This window comes from Falco rusticolus, chromosome 3 (genome assembly GCF_015220075.1).
Source record: "Falco rusticolus isolate bFalRus1 chromosome 3, bFalRus1.pri, whole genome shotgun sequence".
Classification (NCBI taxonomy): Eukaryota; Metazoa; Chordata; class Aves; order Falconiformes; family Falconidae; genus Falco; species Falco rusticolus.
The window spans coordinates 41,878,543-41,897,582 of NC_051189.1; the positions used below are offsets into that span (position 1 = coordinate 41,878,543).

The 19,040-nt window shown below is 37.9% G+C and overlaps 1 protein-coding gene across 1 annotated transcript in view; it reads right to left on the reverse strand.

The window, feature by feature from the left end:
* The window catches only part of PREX2 (phosphatidylinositol-3,4,5-trisphosphate dependent Rac exchange factor 2), a 182,255-nt gene that overhangs the window by 127,760 nt on the left and 35,455 nt on the right, over window positions 1-19,040 (reverse strand). The window contains exons 3-6 of the mRNA XM_037380618.1: window positions 5,365-5,436; window positions 5,171-5,293; window positions 3,065-3,169; window positions 192-293 (exon numbers count right to left, since the gene is read on the reverse strand). Of these exons, the coding sequence (XP_037236515.1) occupies window positions 192-293; window positions 3,065-3,169; window positions 5,171-5,293; window positions 5,365-5,436 (402 nt within the window). The remainder of the gene's footprint in view (window positions 1-191; window positions 294-3,064; window positions 3,170-5,170; window positions 5,294-5,364; window positions 5,437-19,040) is intronic.

Here is a 19,040-nt window from a genome sequence, read left to right on the forward strand (position 1 = left end):
AAAGTCCTCTGTTTTTTTAATACTGATGTCAGAAGACTTGCCACTAGCTTTAATGAGAGCAAGTCTGGGTCCGATATCTAATAAAGACATTATTCACTGTGTAGAGAGATTGTTCCTGCAGTTTGGAAATATGCTTAGCAACCAGTTTTATACAGAAAGTATAAAGTCCTAAATAAAAATCTTGGAAGTACCTTTAAAAGAAGGGGATACTTGCATATTCTCTGTATCGGCGTTACTAGATATCCCTCCAATGGTACATCTGTGTTCTTGCGTCCTCCAAGGAGCATGCAGTTCTGGGATGTGAACAGTTTCACAAATCATTAAAAAATCCCAAGAAAATTATCAGAAATAAAGACAAGGTCGTATGTACACAGCAATATAGGCTAAGCTATATATAAATTATACACATATATGTAACGAAGGAAGTTTGCAAGACTGTCAAAAGAACAGGCCTGAACACATGCACAGGTAGGTACACTGACTACCATACATGACAAGGAAGACACAATGGCATTACACAGGTATCTCCCCTAGGTACCTTGTTCATCCAGTGTGATTAAGAGAGGGCTTTTTTTAAGTTTATAAATAAAAGACAGTAAATAAAATGCTAAAAATATGATTTCATATGTCAACAAACACAAAAAAAAATAATTCAGGGTGTCCACTGTAGGGGCTTTTGGTTTCAAAACGTGTCTGCAACATTAAGTAGCATCAAAGATGGTCTGAAAGGTCTGAACATGGCCATCCTAATACACACCCCAAGAAAAGTGTTCTGTTTACATGTTTCTATATTTAAACATTATGTGTACTGAATAAAATATACTTAGCTGTGGGCTAAAGAATAAGTAAGCTTTGACAAGACATCAAACTATTGAAGCAGAGAATAATACATGAAATATTGGGTGGAAGCATCTGTGAAAAAGCAGCTGAGCCAGAGAAAAGAATAAGGACTATTTAGGATAACAAAGTATGCAAGGGACATCACAGCAAATATTTGGAATTGCTGGAATTAAAGTGTAAGTACACAAAGACCTAAAGTAATGATGAAAATTATTTTATGGAGAGATCAGAAGGAATTGTGATGCAATGGCATGAGATAATCTACAGCTTCAAAGAGCAAGATGTCTAAACTGAGAACACTAAACAAAAGTAGTTTAGCACAGCCAGATGGTATGTTGACGCAGGCCACAAATCTGGATGCAGACACATTGCTGATGGAACAGAGGCTACACAACCAGACGGCTGCTCCACTCAGCACGTAACTCACAACGCACATACCCCATAACCAGTGCTGCTATGGGGATTTCTACGCCCACCCTTAGTCTCCGCTTTGTACTCATGGTTAAGCAGTTTCTGTCTTATCCTAAAGGATTCTTTATCCTAAAGGATTTCATTCAACCTGCCAACAAAAAAAGCTTTACTGATAAAGACCAAGCAAGATAATGGCAATGCAGACTATGGTTTATATATTTGAGCCTATACTCAAAGGCTCAAAAGTCTGGTTTCAGCTCCCAAGTATTTAAAGGTAATTGTATCTCTAATGACCTGAACTGTTCTGTCTGGCTAGAAGGCTTCACTGCACTTTCAAATCACACAGTCAGACCTCCTGTTCTCTAGGTTAGACTGCTGCCACTTATTCTAAAGACCTGTCCTGAATCTATGAGAAACCGAAAGCAGTTGTGAAAGCTCTGTGCATGCACCCAGGAGTACATGACACTGACACATCATGAACTGCCACAACTGCACACTTTGTTTCCTTTCTCACAAAACAAGCTCTTTGCAGTCTTTCTCCAGAGTATTTTGCTTTTTGTCTCTGTAGTCAGCATTCACCCCTTCTTCTGGTGTCTGGCCATGCTGATCCCAATACAAGAACCATGTGTGTGAAGCTCCTCAGTCTGGGGCAAGGTGAAGGATACCTGTGTCAGCCGCTGAGGAAAAACAGGGCAACTTTGAAGCTGCTTTTAACTATGAATGAAATACTGCTGAATAAGAGACTCTTAGCAAAAAGGCAGATGGCACTTCATGTCACCCCATACCCCCCTACAATAAGGAAATTCACACAATGCTCATTAACTTGTCTGTAAGTAAATGCAGCTAGGAAGGCAGATCCAGTATCCAGCAATAGGACAGCTTCACCACGAACTCTGTCAACAGCAGCAGTGAAAGCCTACTGCATGCTAAAAATAACTAATAAAATTAAATAAAACTTGTGATACTGCCAGCACTGTGACATTTTGCTGGTAGTGTCATTTGCTCTCCAGTCCCAAAATGCAATAATCAGATCTGATCACTCTGAAGTTTGATGTATCTATGGTCACCTTCTCAGGTATTGAAGTTCCAATATAGTAGGCTCCACATTTCAAAGCCGACCTTGTTATCACAAGACACCATGAAGGAAAACACAAAAATGATTCCACGCTGAATCCTTCTTTTAACAATTTATGTCAACTATTAGGAAACTCAGTATTTACATGGAAACTGGTTTTGCTGTGAGAAAATCATAAGGCCTGTCAACTGTCATAACATTTTAAAACCCCTCCTTTATTTGCTTTATACAGTGAAAGACTAATTGTGTAGTTGTTTCTTTTGACCTCATATTAAGTCAGCATCTAAGATCAGGACGGCTACTCCTGTGATCTATAACAAAACATTTTCCTATGTGGCACAGCTGTGGCTACAATACCAGAACAAGAACCTTCTCTTCAGAAGTACTGATGAGTCCTCCAGCCCCCTTTCTGTAATTTCTTTCCCTATCCCTCCTTATATATCTTATCCTATTCCTTTTCCTTTCTACAGACACAGCTGGTTTTACACCCTTGCCTCTTGATCAGCAAGTTCAAGGCACACTGCCTATAATGCTGTATTACACGCAGCTTCAAGTGCAGCAGTGAAAATATGGCGTAGGCAACCACTTCCCCTAGAATCACCATCCCCAGCTGAAACCGCCTGCTAACCACTTGCAGGTGTGCTTGTAGTTGTTATGGTGGAGGTGACAGTGCTAACAACTCACTGCCCAGTCAAAAGTATTAAGCTTAATACCATAACCAGTTCAAAGTTTATTTACCAAAAGAAACGTCCGCACTGTTCTTATTTTGTTAAGGTCAAGAAGAACTTTCTGTGCCTTCTCATGGTTACTGCAGTATTCATCATAGATACGGAATTTCTCTTTCTGCAGAAACAAAGAAATACATTGTTCTTCACTTGCCATTTTGATTTAATTTTTTTTTAATTAATAAAACATGGAATTAATACTTTTCAAAGCTAATAGCCAATATAGTTTTCATTTTGGAAGGTCAGCTTTTCCTTCTACGTTTATTATTTAAGGCCCAGCCTCAAATTAGAATTATGAACAGTCTGGAAGCATCACTTGGGAATTTCAATCATAGAATCATAGAATACCAGGTTGGAAGGGACCTCAAGGACCATCTGGTCCAACCTTTCTTGGCAAAAGCATGGTCTAGACAAGATGGCCCAGCACCCTGTCCAGCCAAACCTTGAAAGTGTTCGGTGTTGAGGAATCCACCACTTCCCTTGGGAAATTATTACAATGGCTGATTGCTCTCATTGTGAAAATTTTTCCTCATGTCCAATCAGAATCTCCCCAGGAGTAACACATACCTGTTGTTATGTATCCATCACCCCTTGTCTTACCCATGTGACTTCTTGTAAAAAGGGAGTCTCCACCTGCTTTGTAGCTACCCTTTAAATACTGGAACATGGTGATAAGGTCTCGTCTAAGCCTTCCTTTTTCAAGGCTGAACAAACCCATTTCTCTCAGCCTTTCCTCATATGGCAGGCTTCCCAGTCCTTTGATCATCTTTGTGGCCCTTCTCTGGACCCTCTCCAGCCTGTCCACATCTTCTTTTATATAGCTCGGACCAAAATTGAACACAGTATTCCATGTGTGGCCTGACAAGTGCCGAATAAAGTGGGATAATTACTATTTTATCTTCTATTTTATCTTTCCTGGTGATGCCCTTGATGCAACCCAGCATCCTGTTGGCTTTCTTTGTCACAGCAGCACAGTGTTCACCCATAGTGAGCTGGTGGTCCACCAGCACCCCCAGGTCACTTTCCACAAAGCTGCTCCCCAGCCGGGTGGATCCCAGCCTGTGCTGCACTCCTGGATTATGTTTTCTCTGTTTGTCTCTGTTGAACTTCATAAGGTTTTGCTAAAAAATTTCAGAGGCTGAACTATTGCAAAACACCGGGGGGAAAGAAAAAACTAGGAAGAAAATGCACAAGAGGCTTATTTGCTGACATCATTACCTTTTTCATCTGCAAACACTTATTTGCAAATATGATCCATACTTCTGCAGAGTCAAAAACTGATGTTACTCAACTTCTGTAAAATGTTTCCTGAACCATTAATAATTTTCTCCTCCCACAATGAATAAATAAAGACTTAGCAAACAAACAGGACTCTAACCTAACAGGAGATAACAATGAAACCTAGACTTTTTGTTAGGCCTGCCAACCAAAGCAAACTAACTTGTCCTGATTTTGCAGAGCTCTGTAACGCTGACATCCTTGTTTTGCTCCAACAGGAAAAATAATAGTTCTAGAAAACAATTACTACAGGGCACACAAACATACTTGTGGAAGTAATGCAACTGTCAGAAGTAAAATATCTTCACAGTCCAGAGCCATGGAGATATTTTACCCAGCATATGTAATTCTTTGTTAAATATTCACATTTATGCTTAGCATCAAAGGGTATAAATACCCTTTAATAATAAAAACAAAATAATAAATATATAATAACAATATATCTATTATATAATAAATAAAATAATTTATGCGTAATAAAATAAACTTTTATTGTATTTATATATAAATATATATTTATAATAAAATAAAATTTTATTATAAATATATACATAAATCAGAATAAAAATAAAGCATACTATTACTTTTGCTGTTTCATGCAACCCTGAGCCTTGCACCTCTCAAACAAATGTTGCCCATTTGATATGTTCATTCTCCATTTTACTCCTCTTTTTTTTAAAAATGACAGTAACCAAGAGATAATCTCAAAGTACTCCACATTATGCAATCAAGTTGTATTTTGTCCTCGTGATTATGTACACTCATCATCATAACAGTAATTAATAAAAGACAATTAATAAAGGAAAAATGTGAAATAAGGCTGTAATAAAAGATAGCGTACATAATGAAGAAAGCAGGTTCCAACTTCGTGCTGCGCATTAGGTTCTGGCTGTAAGCACTCCTCCACCAAGGACAGGAAGTTTTTGTGAACTGCAAGAATATCTTCAATATTTGAAAACAACATCTGCAAAAGAATAAAGCATACATAAATAAAACATCAGATGCAAAACAGAAGAAATATGCAATTAGACTAACCTTAACTGTCTCTTCTGTGACATTTTTATCCACTTTGGCTGTAGCACATTGGATCATTCGGTGAAGGAAAGCCTGCATGAAATAAGACAAATAAGGAAAAACATTTCAAGAAGACTCAAACAACTTTTGGCACTTTACACTTATAATTTCTTTCCCAAATTTCTTACACTTTGGCGTCACATAAGAATATTATTTGGATGTTAAAACAAGTGTTTTATTTATAAAGCATTTAGTACTCCTGTCATCCTAACATGATATAAAACGCTATCTACGTAGTGTTAAAGAGTTAAACAGTGAAGTATGAATGAAGCTGAGAAACTAACATTCTCTGAAATGCCATTTCCACCCTGCACTCATACTACAATCAAGCAAGAGCAAAATGGGCCATTTTCAAAATCTCATTCTAGCACTTTACAAATTGACTACAAGACAAGCCAAAATAATCCACTAATTTCTAAATTAAAACTAGTCAGGAGGTACTACTATGAAATGTAACTTTTACCTTAGTAACCACAAGTAAGAGTTATATTAGTAATCAAACCTATTATAAAGTAAATTGGCTCAAACAAGCCAGATGCATCTGATTTTACTTAATGAAAATGTCCACTCTTCCACCCCAAAGAACCTTATCCCTGGGGATCAAATGAGAAGATAGTAATACCACTAATGAAATACCAAAAGAGTAAGTTTTCTTATACTTCATGTTCAAGAACTAGAGACAACAAGAAAGAGCAATGTACAGTAAATTATTCCAAAAGAAATAAATCACATTTAGGCACAAAGGATAAAATTAATTTTTAGGAACTCATTCCATTACAAAGACTTGGGGACATTCTGAAAATATCTACACACTGTAGACTGAATTCTTACATTAAAATTCTTCACACAGACATGCATATTCTTTAGTCATTAAAAACTGGCACCACAAATGCACAAACGTCATGTCTTTCATAACCATTTAGCTTCAAGTCACTGTGCATTGTACACTGTACATGAACTCATCTAAATTCTGGCATGGTGCAAATTCCATAAAAGAGGCAATAAATAACCCCTGTGTGGAAGTACAGCAGTCACAGCAACCCTTTTTTTCTCTCTGCTGGGACTTAAACATTTTCATTCCCAAGCAGTGATCCTTTCTCTGCTGAAAAAGACTATGTAACTGGCATTAGACAATTTTGTTACTGAAGAGACAAATCTAGTTATCCAGGACATAAACAGAATTATTTTTGGAATATTGCCAGTATATTGTATGCTTCATATAACTCTCTACAGTGATCCACAGCGATGCAGGTTTTCTAATTCTTTAAACCCCTCTTTTTTTGACTATTTGTGCCTTCTTTCTAATGTTTTATTGATGGTAAAAAATGCCATTAATTCATTTGCAGCAGTTAACCATTGGTGGACGACAGCCTTTTATATCCTTCCTTGCTATAAATATCCACAGGGGTTATGGCAAATTTGCTGTGTGCATCACCTGTACAGTGTACAAGCAATCCCACATAGAGTGAAAGTCTGTTACACTCTGTGATTCTAAATTAATCTTTGAAAGAACCAGCCAACAGTTTTAAATTCACTTGGGGGGGTGGGCGGAATTGCAAGAACTACATCTGAAACTCATGTCTATTTTTACTATCTGTAATCTCTCTCTGTTCAAATTATTTCCCCATAGACCAAACATACTGCTCATCCACACTCATGTTATCCCAGAAGATCTTCATTTCCTGTAACTGTGAAGGAAGGTGAACATTCAGTTGGCTGAAGGCAAAACCGAGACCAACCTGGAAGCTGCAGCATTAGTTATTCTTGAGTGATTCAAGACACTAGCCAAAAGTCATGAGGTCAAAAAGAATATACATCAGTTGCAATAAACAGAGCTGCCCAAGCAGCACTGTCTCAGACCCCACATCTGCAGAGGTTATCAGAAACTGAATCCCAGAAAATCCAAACACAGAACCCAGACACAAGTCACTAATTAAGGTAGGGAGGCTTAGGATGATTTCAGCCCCTTTGAGCAACATGGTGCAAGCCCGTATGTTATGCTGCTGCACTCATACTGCAGGAGTAGTGTAGTCACAATTCCGGTTTTTCCTAAAGACTTGTTGTCCCTATCAATGTGGATTTGCTTCCTGAAAAAATCATAATACTGTCCCACAAATCAGTGGATGTGACCATTTGAACCTTTCAGGGCACTTAGATGAGAGCACTATGAAGCCACACGTATCTCAAAATAATTGAAATACTCGTATTTTCTAGAAGAGTTGTGTAAGAGAATTCAAGGAGTGCAGGCAGGATGGAAATGTCTACCTCCATCCACTTGCCACCAAGACCCATCCTTGGTGTATTTCACCTGCTGTGGAGTGAGTAATGCAAAGCAACAATGAAACCCAGGTTCCCATTATGCAAATACCCTCACCAACTCCCTTCCTGGAACAGAGAAGACAGCACTGACTCCACACACACCACACCTCTGCTCTGGGACATTGCTAGGGAGAACAGGCCAGCTGTCACCAGGCAGGAGGGTAGAGAAGTAACTGTTTTTGTTACAGTGTAAAATAACTTAATCCAGCCCTTTGACTACGGAAACGCCTATGTCTCTGAACTCGCGTGAACACGCAGTAGGCCTGAGAGACAGATGACTATTCAAGAGGCTCCAGTATTATCTGAACATCAGCTAAGGACAACCAAGAAAAGTTCTTCAAAAATTAGTACACAAAGAAAAAGCAGGTCATTTGTAGACACAGCTTTAAGGAGGACCCCAACATAGAACAGACCTTAAAAGGAAAATATATAAAGATGCACAGAAACTACTCAGGAGTTGACAGCTGCTGAGCCAACAGAAAAAAGTTCATAGCAGCTTTTGAAAATACACTGCATAAACAATTACTAACCATAGAAAAAACACACCTGTACAAAAATGAAAGAGAAGTAAAATGGACATCTCAGCCAATTTAGGATTAATTAAAGAAGGGAACACACACAAAGAAGTCAGAAACTCCTCTGAAATAGCAGAGAGTGGTTTCTAAAAATTATACCATAACTTCAAGCCTGCTGCTCAAAGTCCACACTCATTACCGAGCACCAAATTACATGAAGGAGCAAAGTATTACAAATTGCAAGGACACAGCTGAACAGCCCCTGCTCCTGGACTGAGCAAACAACTGTAGAAATCAATTGGCATACATGATTCCCATGCTCATGAAAAAAAAAGGAAAAACCAAAAAATAACAAACAGCCAAAAAAACCACCAAAGCACAAATCAGCTCAAACTTAAAGCGGTTTCATTTATCATGCACACTTGTCAGTAAATCATGACTCATCTTTGTTTCCTGGAGTATATTGCACATCTTGCTGAGGTTACTTCAAGATTTAATCTACATTAGTGTAGATGTTTCTTACCACAACATCAAATGCAGAGAATAACGTGTATCCCTGTGCACTCCAGGATTCCAGACCCTTGTCACCTAGACAGTGAACCTCAACTTTCTCAAAGCTTTTCAAGTGTATTCCAGAGTTTCCCTTAACTTACCTTCAATTCTGATTTTCCTCAAGTAACAGCAAAGCCATGTAGTTTAGCTTAACATAACAAAACTCTCCAAATTTTCATCTTGGGCTACCAGCATTCTAACTAGGTTGCTATAGTACATGGATTCACCCTTGCAGTACTGCGAATGGAGGTCTGCTGCTCCTGGCACTCTCTGCCAGGATGACTCTTGCTGATGGCTCTTTTAAAAGATCTCCAGCAAACATTTCAGAGGAGCAATCTGGCTGGGTACCACAAAGTGAAGTCTGTATTTAAAAGACCAAGTGAAGAGGAAAGATAAAAGAGAGGATGTTTGTTGTTTACATTAAAATAAATAAATAATCCAGTTTCATCTATCAATGTTTAGAAGTGTCTATGGAAAACTGTCATTCTAGGAATATCCTTGAGTCACTCAGATTGCTACAACCCCTGCTTCTGCAAAGTCTGACATTCAAATGACAAACCTGAACTTCCTCAGGCATCCTTCTGGAAACTTCATTAACACAAAATGGCATCTAAATGATCAGTGTATAGCTGCTTTGGAGAAGAAATGCCCAAGAATGCTGAGAAATTCTAAACACGAAGAGGCACACCTTTAGAAGTTTGACAAATTCAGACCGAAACCTGGGGTGCTGACTGAGTCTTTCAGAATAAGGGAGAAGCTATATATAAAATATTTAGGATAACAGTTTAGGTTCCTTAACTCCACTCAGGTCCTACTTGGGACATAAAACCTCTTATTTCTGGCTATGTACCACACTGGTAAGGAGTAGGGCAATTTGCCTCTACCTTTGAGAAATGTGGCAAAGCATTACACAGAACATTTGCAGAAGATTTCATACTAATAATAACAATGAAGGCAACTATATCCTTTTCTCATGAATGTGTATTTATTACCTACAAAATATTTTTACATATTTCTCTACTAGTCCCTGTTTCTAACTCTTTTACCCTTTGCCTGACACTGCTGTAACACACTATAGGAAACACTGGGACTGAAAATCCAAATTCAAAGACTTATGAAAGAATCTGTTCATTATGCCAAATAAACACTAATGTGTGTGCCTATCTGTTGATCTACTGCCATTTTGGAAGGCAGTGTGTTTCAGAGAACACACACTGAGTTCCTGTTACAGGGATTTTACTTCGGGTCTTACCAAAATAAGAGTAGCATTGTTGGGTTGTTCGGTGAGGGGTTTTTTCTCCATAGTTGCTCTATGTGTTGTTGGAAAAAAAATACGAAAAAGGAAAAAAACCCAAAACACACCACCACTACAGATAGCACAAGAAGCTGCCAACAGCACAAATGACTTCTCTGGCATCTGGAATGAAATCAGGGAAGACAAAGAAGTCTGTCTGCAGAAGATTCCCAGGGTACAAAGAGTTTTTGCCTTCTCAACAGACAAGAAATTAAGTCTTGAAATTATGTCAGAGCACCTGGATCACAAAATACATGTAACTATTTTTTCTGAAAGCAATCACCCTACTTTTGTGAGCCTAGAAAGAAATATGCTTTTTCATTTGAAAAAAAGAATTAAAGGGGTTTTTTTTCCCCTAGACTTTTTAACGTTGTTTCTACCCCTAAATCTATACTGTCATAAACAAAAACAAGGTGCACTGCAGAAACATAGGTATCTTTAATAAGGTCATTTCCTGTATATTTTCACTTTAGGAAAACCAGTTCAACTGAAGCACCCAATCTATCTTATTGAAGCCTGCTGAATAAAGCTAGCAAGATGTTTTGTACATTAAAACTGAATAAAATCTTATTTTGCACACTGCCAAAAGACAAAATCCTAGAAGAAAGCCACAACAAGGAAAATGTTCACATATTACAATTTTGTGTCTACGACAATAGCCTTGTCTTCACAAATTTTGAAACACTTGTGATTTTTGTGCTTTTTCGTTCCATTCTTAGTGTATCTATAGACATCTGGATGCTGGAAAATATTTTGCTCTTCTCACAATATTCAAAATTATCCTAAGGAGAACACAGAGACCTACACTTTGGAAGAAAACTGCTCAAGATCATAGGTGACTAGCCCAATGTATTTTCTTATCATGGCTAATTCAGCTTGCAGACACTGAGGTAGTGTTTTGCACAGGAGTCTGAGGTCCTGTACACTGTAATTAATGCACGTCAGACTCCAGGTCCCAGAAGAACACCACGCCAGTTTTGTTGAAGCACTTTTGCTTGATTTTGCCACAAAAAAAAAATCTCAGTAGAGCAGCAGCAATAGCAGCTGTGGTAAGCCCTGTGTGCTAACCCTCCTCTTCCCATTAACCTGTGCCAGAAGCAGTGGCAGCAGAGGCTCAGGCTGGCTTCTGCTATTGAACAAAAGACTCCTCTCTCCAGTAATTCACCAGCTGAGGCACCACCTGTTTCTCCCATCTTGCCTGCAGGACTGGATAAATCAAAACCAGCAGTGAGAGCGTGAGCCAAGATCAGATGTATTCTTTCTCCCTACTGCACCTACTACAGCCACTTTCAAAGCTGGCTTCAGATTCTGCTGCCTGTAAGGACAGGGGAATAGATGGATGCATCTGCAATATTTTCCATTCTAGTGCTAATTTCCTTTCACAACAGACAGAACTATTCCCTTCTCCGTTCATTCAGAATGCCCCCAAAGGGGCACGAGTCTGCCTGAAAGAGCATCCCTGGCTTCCTTCCTTAAAGTAAACATGAATTTAGAAGTAAACACACACACAAAAATTATTGCATTGAAGAAACATGGATCTTCTAGAACCTTGTCATACATGGTGAATACACTGCCACATTTTGGGATAATCTTAACCCTCTCTCCATCATGTATAATCTTTTATTTTCTGATAAAGTTTTTCTCTATTGTATCAGAAAACTTCTTCCAAGAGAAGAGCAAGAAAACCTTTCCTCACCCTGTCCTGTGTCTCAGTCACCCTTTCCATATTTCCCTCACCACTGACAATATTTTTCAACTCTATACTGCCATTTTCTTCATCCTATCATGCCCACTGAGACTGCTAACTCAGTTTCCTCCTTTGATGAGGAACTGCGCCCTAAACTGATCTCCCCCACCTCTCAAATCACCTGAGCTATGACTGTGCTTTCACTTTTGATCCCTTCCTTCCTTTCAGCTCCACAGCAGATGACAGGAAGGGATTTATAGTCAAAGTCCAGTTCCCCTCAGCCAAGCAGGAAGTCAGATGTCTCCACCCTCTTCCTTGTCCTGAAGCCATTCTCAAAAAGATTTAGTACAACCTTTTCCTGGCCAGAATCAGAAGGTATCTGTTCCCTTTTCTTCCCAGATGTCAAGGATCCCAACACTCACATCTGATATCTTCACGTGGGGAGAATGGTCTTCTGAGGACTAGCTATGCTCTTGCAGGTCAAGTCAAGTCTGGTTGGTGAGTAAAGATGGAGTTACTCACATACTCAGTTAAGATCATGCCTAAGTGAATTACCAAATCAGAGGCTGGATGTTGGGCCAGCTCACATATGCTGCTACAATCTGAAGCCATGTGCAGAGAGCTGCTTGAAGATCATCTAAATTCTTTCTTGATTAAAATGTAGCTTAACTAGAGCTTTAGAGAAAGGCCATACACCAGCATAACACACCCATCTGCAAGCTGAGCAGAAGACAGTCTGCCTAATATTCTTGGCAAATATTTCATGCAACATGGGTTGCTGCTAACTGGGCCTTTATCCCTTTAAAACTACAAACAGGTTAGATTCCAGCCTCAGCATCACCAACAGACAGTCTTTGGAAGGGTAAGGGGGAAAGAGAGATTTGCCGGTCCCATATGAATTTCTGATCAGACTGCTGAGATTGCAACAGATCAACCGACAAAAAAAGAAGCGTCCATATCAATAAATAAAATGTTTCCAGCATGCTTGTGAAGAGGTACAAGATTAATCTTCATTGTATTTTGAAGATTTCCTGATGAAGAAAAAGATGCTCTGGACTGAAGATACTCTGGATTGAAAGATGTTCACATGTATGTGGAATTCCCTCTGGTAATACATACGGTCCTGTTGGTGCATGTTACAAAGTGAATAATATACTGCTAATAATACAACTGATCTTGTATCACTCAAGTGGAATGGAAAAGAAATGACGTCTACAAACAAAGTCTACCTCATAAAAGTCAGCAGTTTCCTGAATTTACAGAACACTAGGTTCTTACTGGGAAATCTCAGTGAAATCAGCTGTGTCCGCTACCAGCAAATCAGAACAAGAAATTAGGAAACTTCAGAGCAACTGTACATCTGGAAGTAACAGTATGTTCCCATTAAACTGCAGTAATAATTAGAAAATAATAAATAATTTGAAACTTTTATACTTCATACTACAGTTTCTGCTTTTTTTATGCAGACATGTCTGTTTATTCTAATTAAAAAAATCTTGAATTTTCACTTAATTTTTACTCCCAAAATGATGATTTTTCTAAACTTTTTTTTTAGTAGGAGAACACAGATTTGGAAGAACTAAACACTTCCAAAGTATTTCTGAGAAAACTTTTTAATTCTCCACTTCAAATTTTATTTCCTTCAGCAACTCACAAATTTCAGAAAGTGTAAAACGGTCAAGAAATACATTTGACACAAATTACCCCTTTGAAAGAATGTTTTAGATTTTCTGATTCAATTTTAGAAATAAGTTACAAATCTCAAAAATAGTACAAGAAAGTAATTCTCTGCTAATCTCCCTTCTTTAGCTTGCCAAAGTTCATTAACATGTTTTAAAAACAAGTTTGAGTCTTTTCTGACTCAAAAATATCCACCAGAATTAAAAGAGCCATAATCTTTATCCCCAATTGTGAAAAAGAAACCTGAAATAACACATCACGTCTCCACTTTCAGAATTAAAATTTAAAGTTTAATTCCTATTGCATTTGATTAAGGGAGGAAAGCCGACTCAGCACCAATGAAAATTAATTAAATCCTTAATGATTAAGGCAGCCAATTTAAAAAACTACCTGTTTTACCTATAAACTGAGAAAACCTGAAACTACTGACAGTCGATCATAATGGGAGCTCACCAAACTCTTTTTATATGCTCAGTTTTCAATTCATAATACATTATTTTTCTAGTATTGGATTGCACAGTCCTCAATTGTGAGTTTATTTAATGTTTAATAGGGTTAGTTGTAAATAGGAATTAGACTGTTTGAGAGTTCTACAATTTTTATTGCCAGAGCTGTATAAACTGTACTTTTCAAACACTACTCAGTTCCAATTCTGGCTGCCATTTGTATTTGCACACTTATGCCAAGAAAAATATGAAGCAGGGAAGAATATGAAACAGCAGTTTTCTATCCCAATTTCAATTCTTCACAAAGTCTACAGAGAAGCTTTACTGAATACAGCACCTTCAAAAAGTACCCTCCCAATCACAGAAGAAAGCAGGAACATCCCATTTAGTTATTTTCCAATCAGTAGAAATCAGAACACTTCCCTGCATAAGGAAATCTCTCTCATGTCTGGGATACATATCGCTGATTCCTATCACTTGTCACTTAGATAGATTCTGGGATGACCAAATGGAACCAAATTAACAGGCTTATATGCAATGGTGCCTCATTTCATGCAACAATCATGTGCCACATTTCTGAGTCTCTTACTATGACAACAGTCTTATTCTGGTAAAACTCCCAGACAATTGTATATACTTTGGCTTCACCTATAAAATATACAAAACTGAGAATCTGCATAATCAAAAGACGTGAGGATCTATAATACAATTAAATAAATACAAACGGTAAGTCATGGAAAGGCCTTGAAAACATAGCAAGTAATCCTAGACCAAAAGCAAGGCTTTACTACTGTCAACAAAAGGTAGGGTAAACAAAAAAAGCATCATGGAGAACAAGCTCCCAAGAAATACAACAAAAGTTAAAGTGAATCCATATTTTTACAGTTATCCCAAGCATGTTTACCTCCACCCAGTAACATCTGCATTTCCAGATTAATTTGAAATAATTTCACAGCAATTTTCATATGTTCAAGTATCATGGCTGCACTCACGTGCTTTCATGTCCTACAAATCATGGGGGGAAAAAACTTAAAATTTCAAGTCCAGTAAACCAGAGTTTATTTGAACGTTAAGAGAATACTAACCTGCAACCTTTCCACTGGCCTTGGATGTGTAGCATTAACTGTAAATCAATTCAATCACAACTGTGAAGAAATGATGTACCAGAACACCCAAAGCAGCCAGAATGGTCATTAAAGTGGGCTTTAATAATAGCCCCCATGCACAAAGTGGCTGAAGCATCTCCATGAATTTGATCCTTAATTTGAAATCCAAGATTATATACGCTACACTTTGCATCAGGGGAACCATTCTGACAGCAGATTGTCTTAACAGTAATTCTCCTTCTACACAGATATGTAGAGCCATTAATCTTTGATCCAAATGTTCATGGACATATTTGAATTCAGGTAGACAAATCAAGCAGAGGTTCTATACGCCTGCCCTGGTGAAATTACATGTGTTTGCAGGTTTAAATCACTTCTTTCCCCCCCACCCCTTTTTGTGAAGCTGTGAAGTTCTCAAAATTTCATTGGAAAACTGGATCATCTTCACAAGAAAATTCAAACACTGAGAGCAGAACCTCTTTGTAAGTAGGTCAGAAAGCAGTTTCAGCTGTAATGTATTTATCCAGCAATAAATTTAGTGACAGACTACTTTTGAAGATAGTGATAATGGGGAGTATTTAACAAAACATAGAAACACACATGCTTACAGAGATAATTATATCTATTCTTGCTGTACCATCATGTAGTACAAAATGTCTTCATCAGACAAATACAGTCTTATCACACTTGTATAAAACAATTTTAGATATTTAATATTTGTTTAAGATCAAAGCTCCTACTATCACTCCTAGTTTTCGCATTTCAGAATTTTAAATGAAATGTAACACTGATATGAATGACCCCACCATCCCAAACCAAGAAACAGCCCATCTACAAAACCCAGGCTGTGTTAATTGCTACCAACAGCAGCTTATTTAGCACTTGCACCTTGTACCACTTTGTCACATGCTGGAATTGAAAACAAATTAAAGAATTTCTCAACAGTAATGAGATCTTCTTGTAATCTAGTAATGAACTCTTCCCAGGGCAGCACACACCACTGAATTCACTGGTATCTGGTCAGCAAGGCTGACCAAAGCAATTCTTCGCAGAAAGGCTGACCAAAGCCATGGTAATTACTTAAGGCACAAAGGTCTGAATTAAAAAGAAATTGTTTCAAAGCAGAAACACACAACTTTACTGTAAGAAGGTGACAAACTCTTGCTTCTCTTCTTGGAGTATTTTTCCTGAATTTTAACATCTTTTTTCTTGCTAAATGATCAAGAGTAGATAGGTTGAAGAAACTAAACAACTAGACTACTCTGAGAAATCCAACTGGCTGCAGCAGTAAACTGAGGTTTACAATTTCTGAGTATTGGCACAGACCCAGCTTTCAGTTTTGTAGGGTCAGACCCCCAGCACTTCTGATTCAGGATCCTACAGGAATCACTGACAATTCAATGAAAGAACGGGACCCCATTCAACTGGATCTTACCGCAGTGTTAAAAGATTAAATTACAACCACGATCGATTCTCCATCAAAGATATTCTGGTGAAAAGAAGTGGACTTAAAATTCACCTTGAAAAACTAAAACTATTTTACTTAAAATACATTTTTTTAAGTATTTAATAAATACTGCAGTGGCACATGTATACTTAGATGATTTGTGACTTTAAACTCTCATTTCCAAACAAATGTTTTCAAGTGCTGGGAAAAAATAATACATTTCTTGTATCATCCATGGAAAAAACTACAATTACAGCTATGCAATTTTTTGCAACCTGTCTTGAAAAACTGATTTTTTATTTCAATCTAGAACTTAAAGAATAAAATTAGTAAATGAGGAAACTACTGCCTTCTGAAGATTAGATACCGATGTTAGTTGTCTTAACTCTGTTCCAACAAGAATACAACCACACCAAAATTTAAATTATTTTACACACAGCTTCATAACAAACAAAAGATTGTTACATGCCCCTATTGCCTGCCATGAACTGGTCTCATGAATTTTCATCTGCCTATATGGTTTTGAGCCAATTTCCATGGAAATGCAATCATTAATAATATTTTTTCTGGCTTATATTTGATTCATGAGATGCTTCAACTGCACAAATGCAAAGAACAGTTCATCTTTAATTTCTTTATTGGCTTGATAACTATCAGAAAGAGTACATGATAAAAAAATTCTAGCGCTCCAACTTTTTTGTTCATGCTACCATCTAAACATCTGGTGAACATTAATTATATCACAGGATATTTACATGCTAATCTCAGTTTACATCCATCAAAGAGGTTTCATTTCTTGAAGGATACAATGATCACCAAGGACATGATTTTAGAAAAATAAATGGAGCATATTCACATCCAGAATACAGCTGCAGGAATAAAGCCATACCATCTGAATTTATCCACATTAGCTGGATTGCCATACTGTCAAATAAATGTGTAATTTCAAGAAATATGGACCGGGATTCTGTGTGCATGCTGGGGAGAAATAACCCCACACATGCTAACAGGCTTTCCTTCTCTCAGTGGCCCTTTCTTTTCTCCTTTCCCTATTCAGGAACACGAAGACTGCATGGCTGTTCTTGCTCCTTTCATTTATTTTTATAAGAGAACAAAAGACAAAATCTGATTACAGTACAATTTTCATTGCCTTCCTAATTAAATTTTTGTCTGAATGCTGGGACCTTAAGATGAGAGAGCTTATTACTACCTTTTCTTGAAATAAGAGGCTCATTCTTTTAAGTTATTATCAAAAGCTTTAAACCATCCTCTAGCTGAAGCAGAGAGAATTGGGGACTTTTTCAGACATTAACTCTGTAAATAATAGTACAATAAAAACTGCCACTCCTAATCAGTCCACAGGGGCAGTCTAAGACCGCTACTTAAATTAAAAAAGGAGAAGACTCAGCTGTCGTAGCATCACACGAATTGCCCTCCTCACCTGCACTGTAACTGCAGACAAGTACAAGCAGAGCACTTTGGTGGCAACTGCCATCTGTTAATACTCAGCCAGAGTTTGACAGCACTGAATATTGCTCATACCAGGACATAATGCTGCTTACCAAGACACCCACGTTGATTACTCAAACTAAAGTCTCACCAAGTCTTTCCACATAAGGTTACACAAGGATAAGGAACATTTATTTGTTTTTATTATTATTATTTTTATTTCATTCATGAATTTGTCATGAGGAACGTACTTTCAGTTCCTATTCTCCAAACTAAAAAAAAATTTAAAAATTGTCTAAACCATTCAAAACCCCAGACACCAGACTTCTAAGAACAACACAAGGGAACAATAGTGTTAGTGGGACCAGGAAATCAAGAAACCATAAATAAATATCAAGTATTGTATTCCAACATCTTCAATAGTTTTAGATCCTGCAGTCCTTCCTCTGGGTGAGGAAATGACGCCTCCACAAGTTTTCCTCTTGTCTACAATAGACCACTATAGTTTGCCATGCCTGGGCAAACCAAAGGCATTGAACTTTCAGATGGTAAGCCATGCACAGGCCCATCTGCTGGGCAATAAAAGCCACTGTGACCACAGATTCACTTCTTGACTACAAGATGCTGCTCCTCCACTACAAAGCCTGATTCCCCTCTTTTAAGGAACAGAGTACAGCTGTCTCAGAGATGACAAATTCATCTGAGCCATGGCACTGCATGACTTTATCAGCAGAGACAGCTTGAAAATACAGGCAAAATAGCCTCAGAAGCAATACCATGGCTAGGGAGCAGCTTTAGGAGGAGAGCTGATGCCAAGACCAAGTCTGACAGTCTTCAGGTCCATCCATGATCCTGGTAGAATTCTCTTTATCTCCCTCCTTCCCTTTGATCCTGCCTGTAGGAAGAACCAGCAGCAGGGAGGCAGTGAGGCCAGGGCAACACATTCTCTATTAACATCTTCCCGGATGTGCATTATTCACAATTATACCAAAAATGAAGGGAAAGAGGAAGAAAAACTTGTGGGAAGACAGGTTTGCTTTAAATTAGGAAGCACAAGCCCTGAAGAAGAATTAATACTTCACACACACAAATGAAGCCAAAAGTGCACTAACAGGCTGAAATCCCGTCAGAGAGCAGCAAAA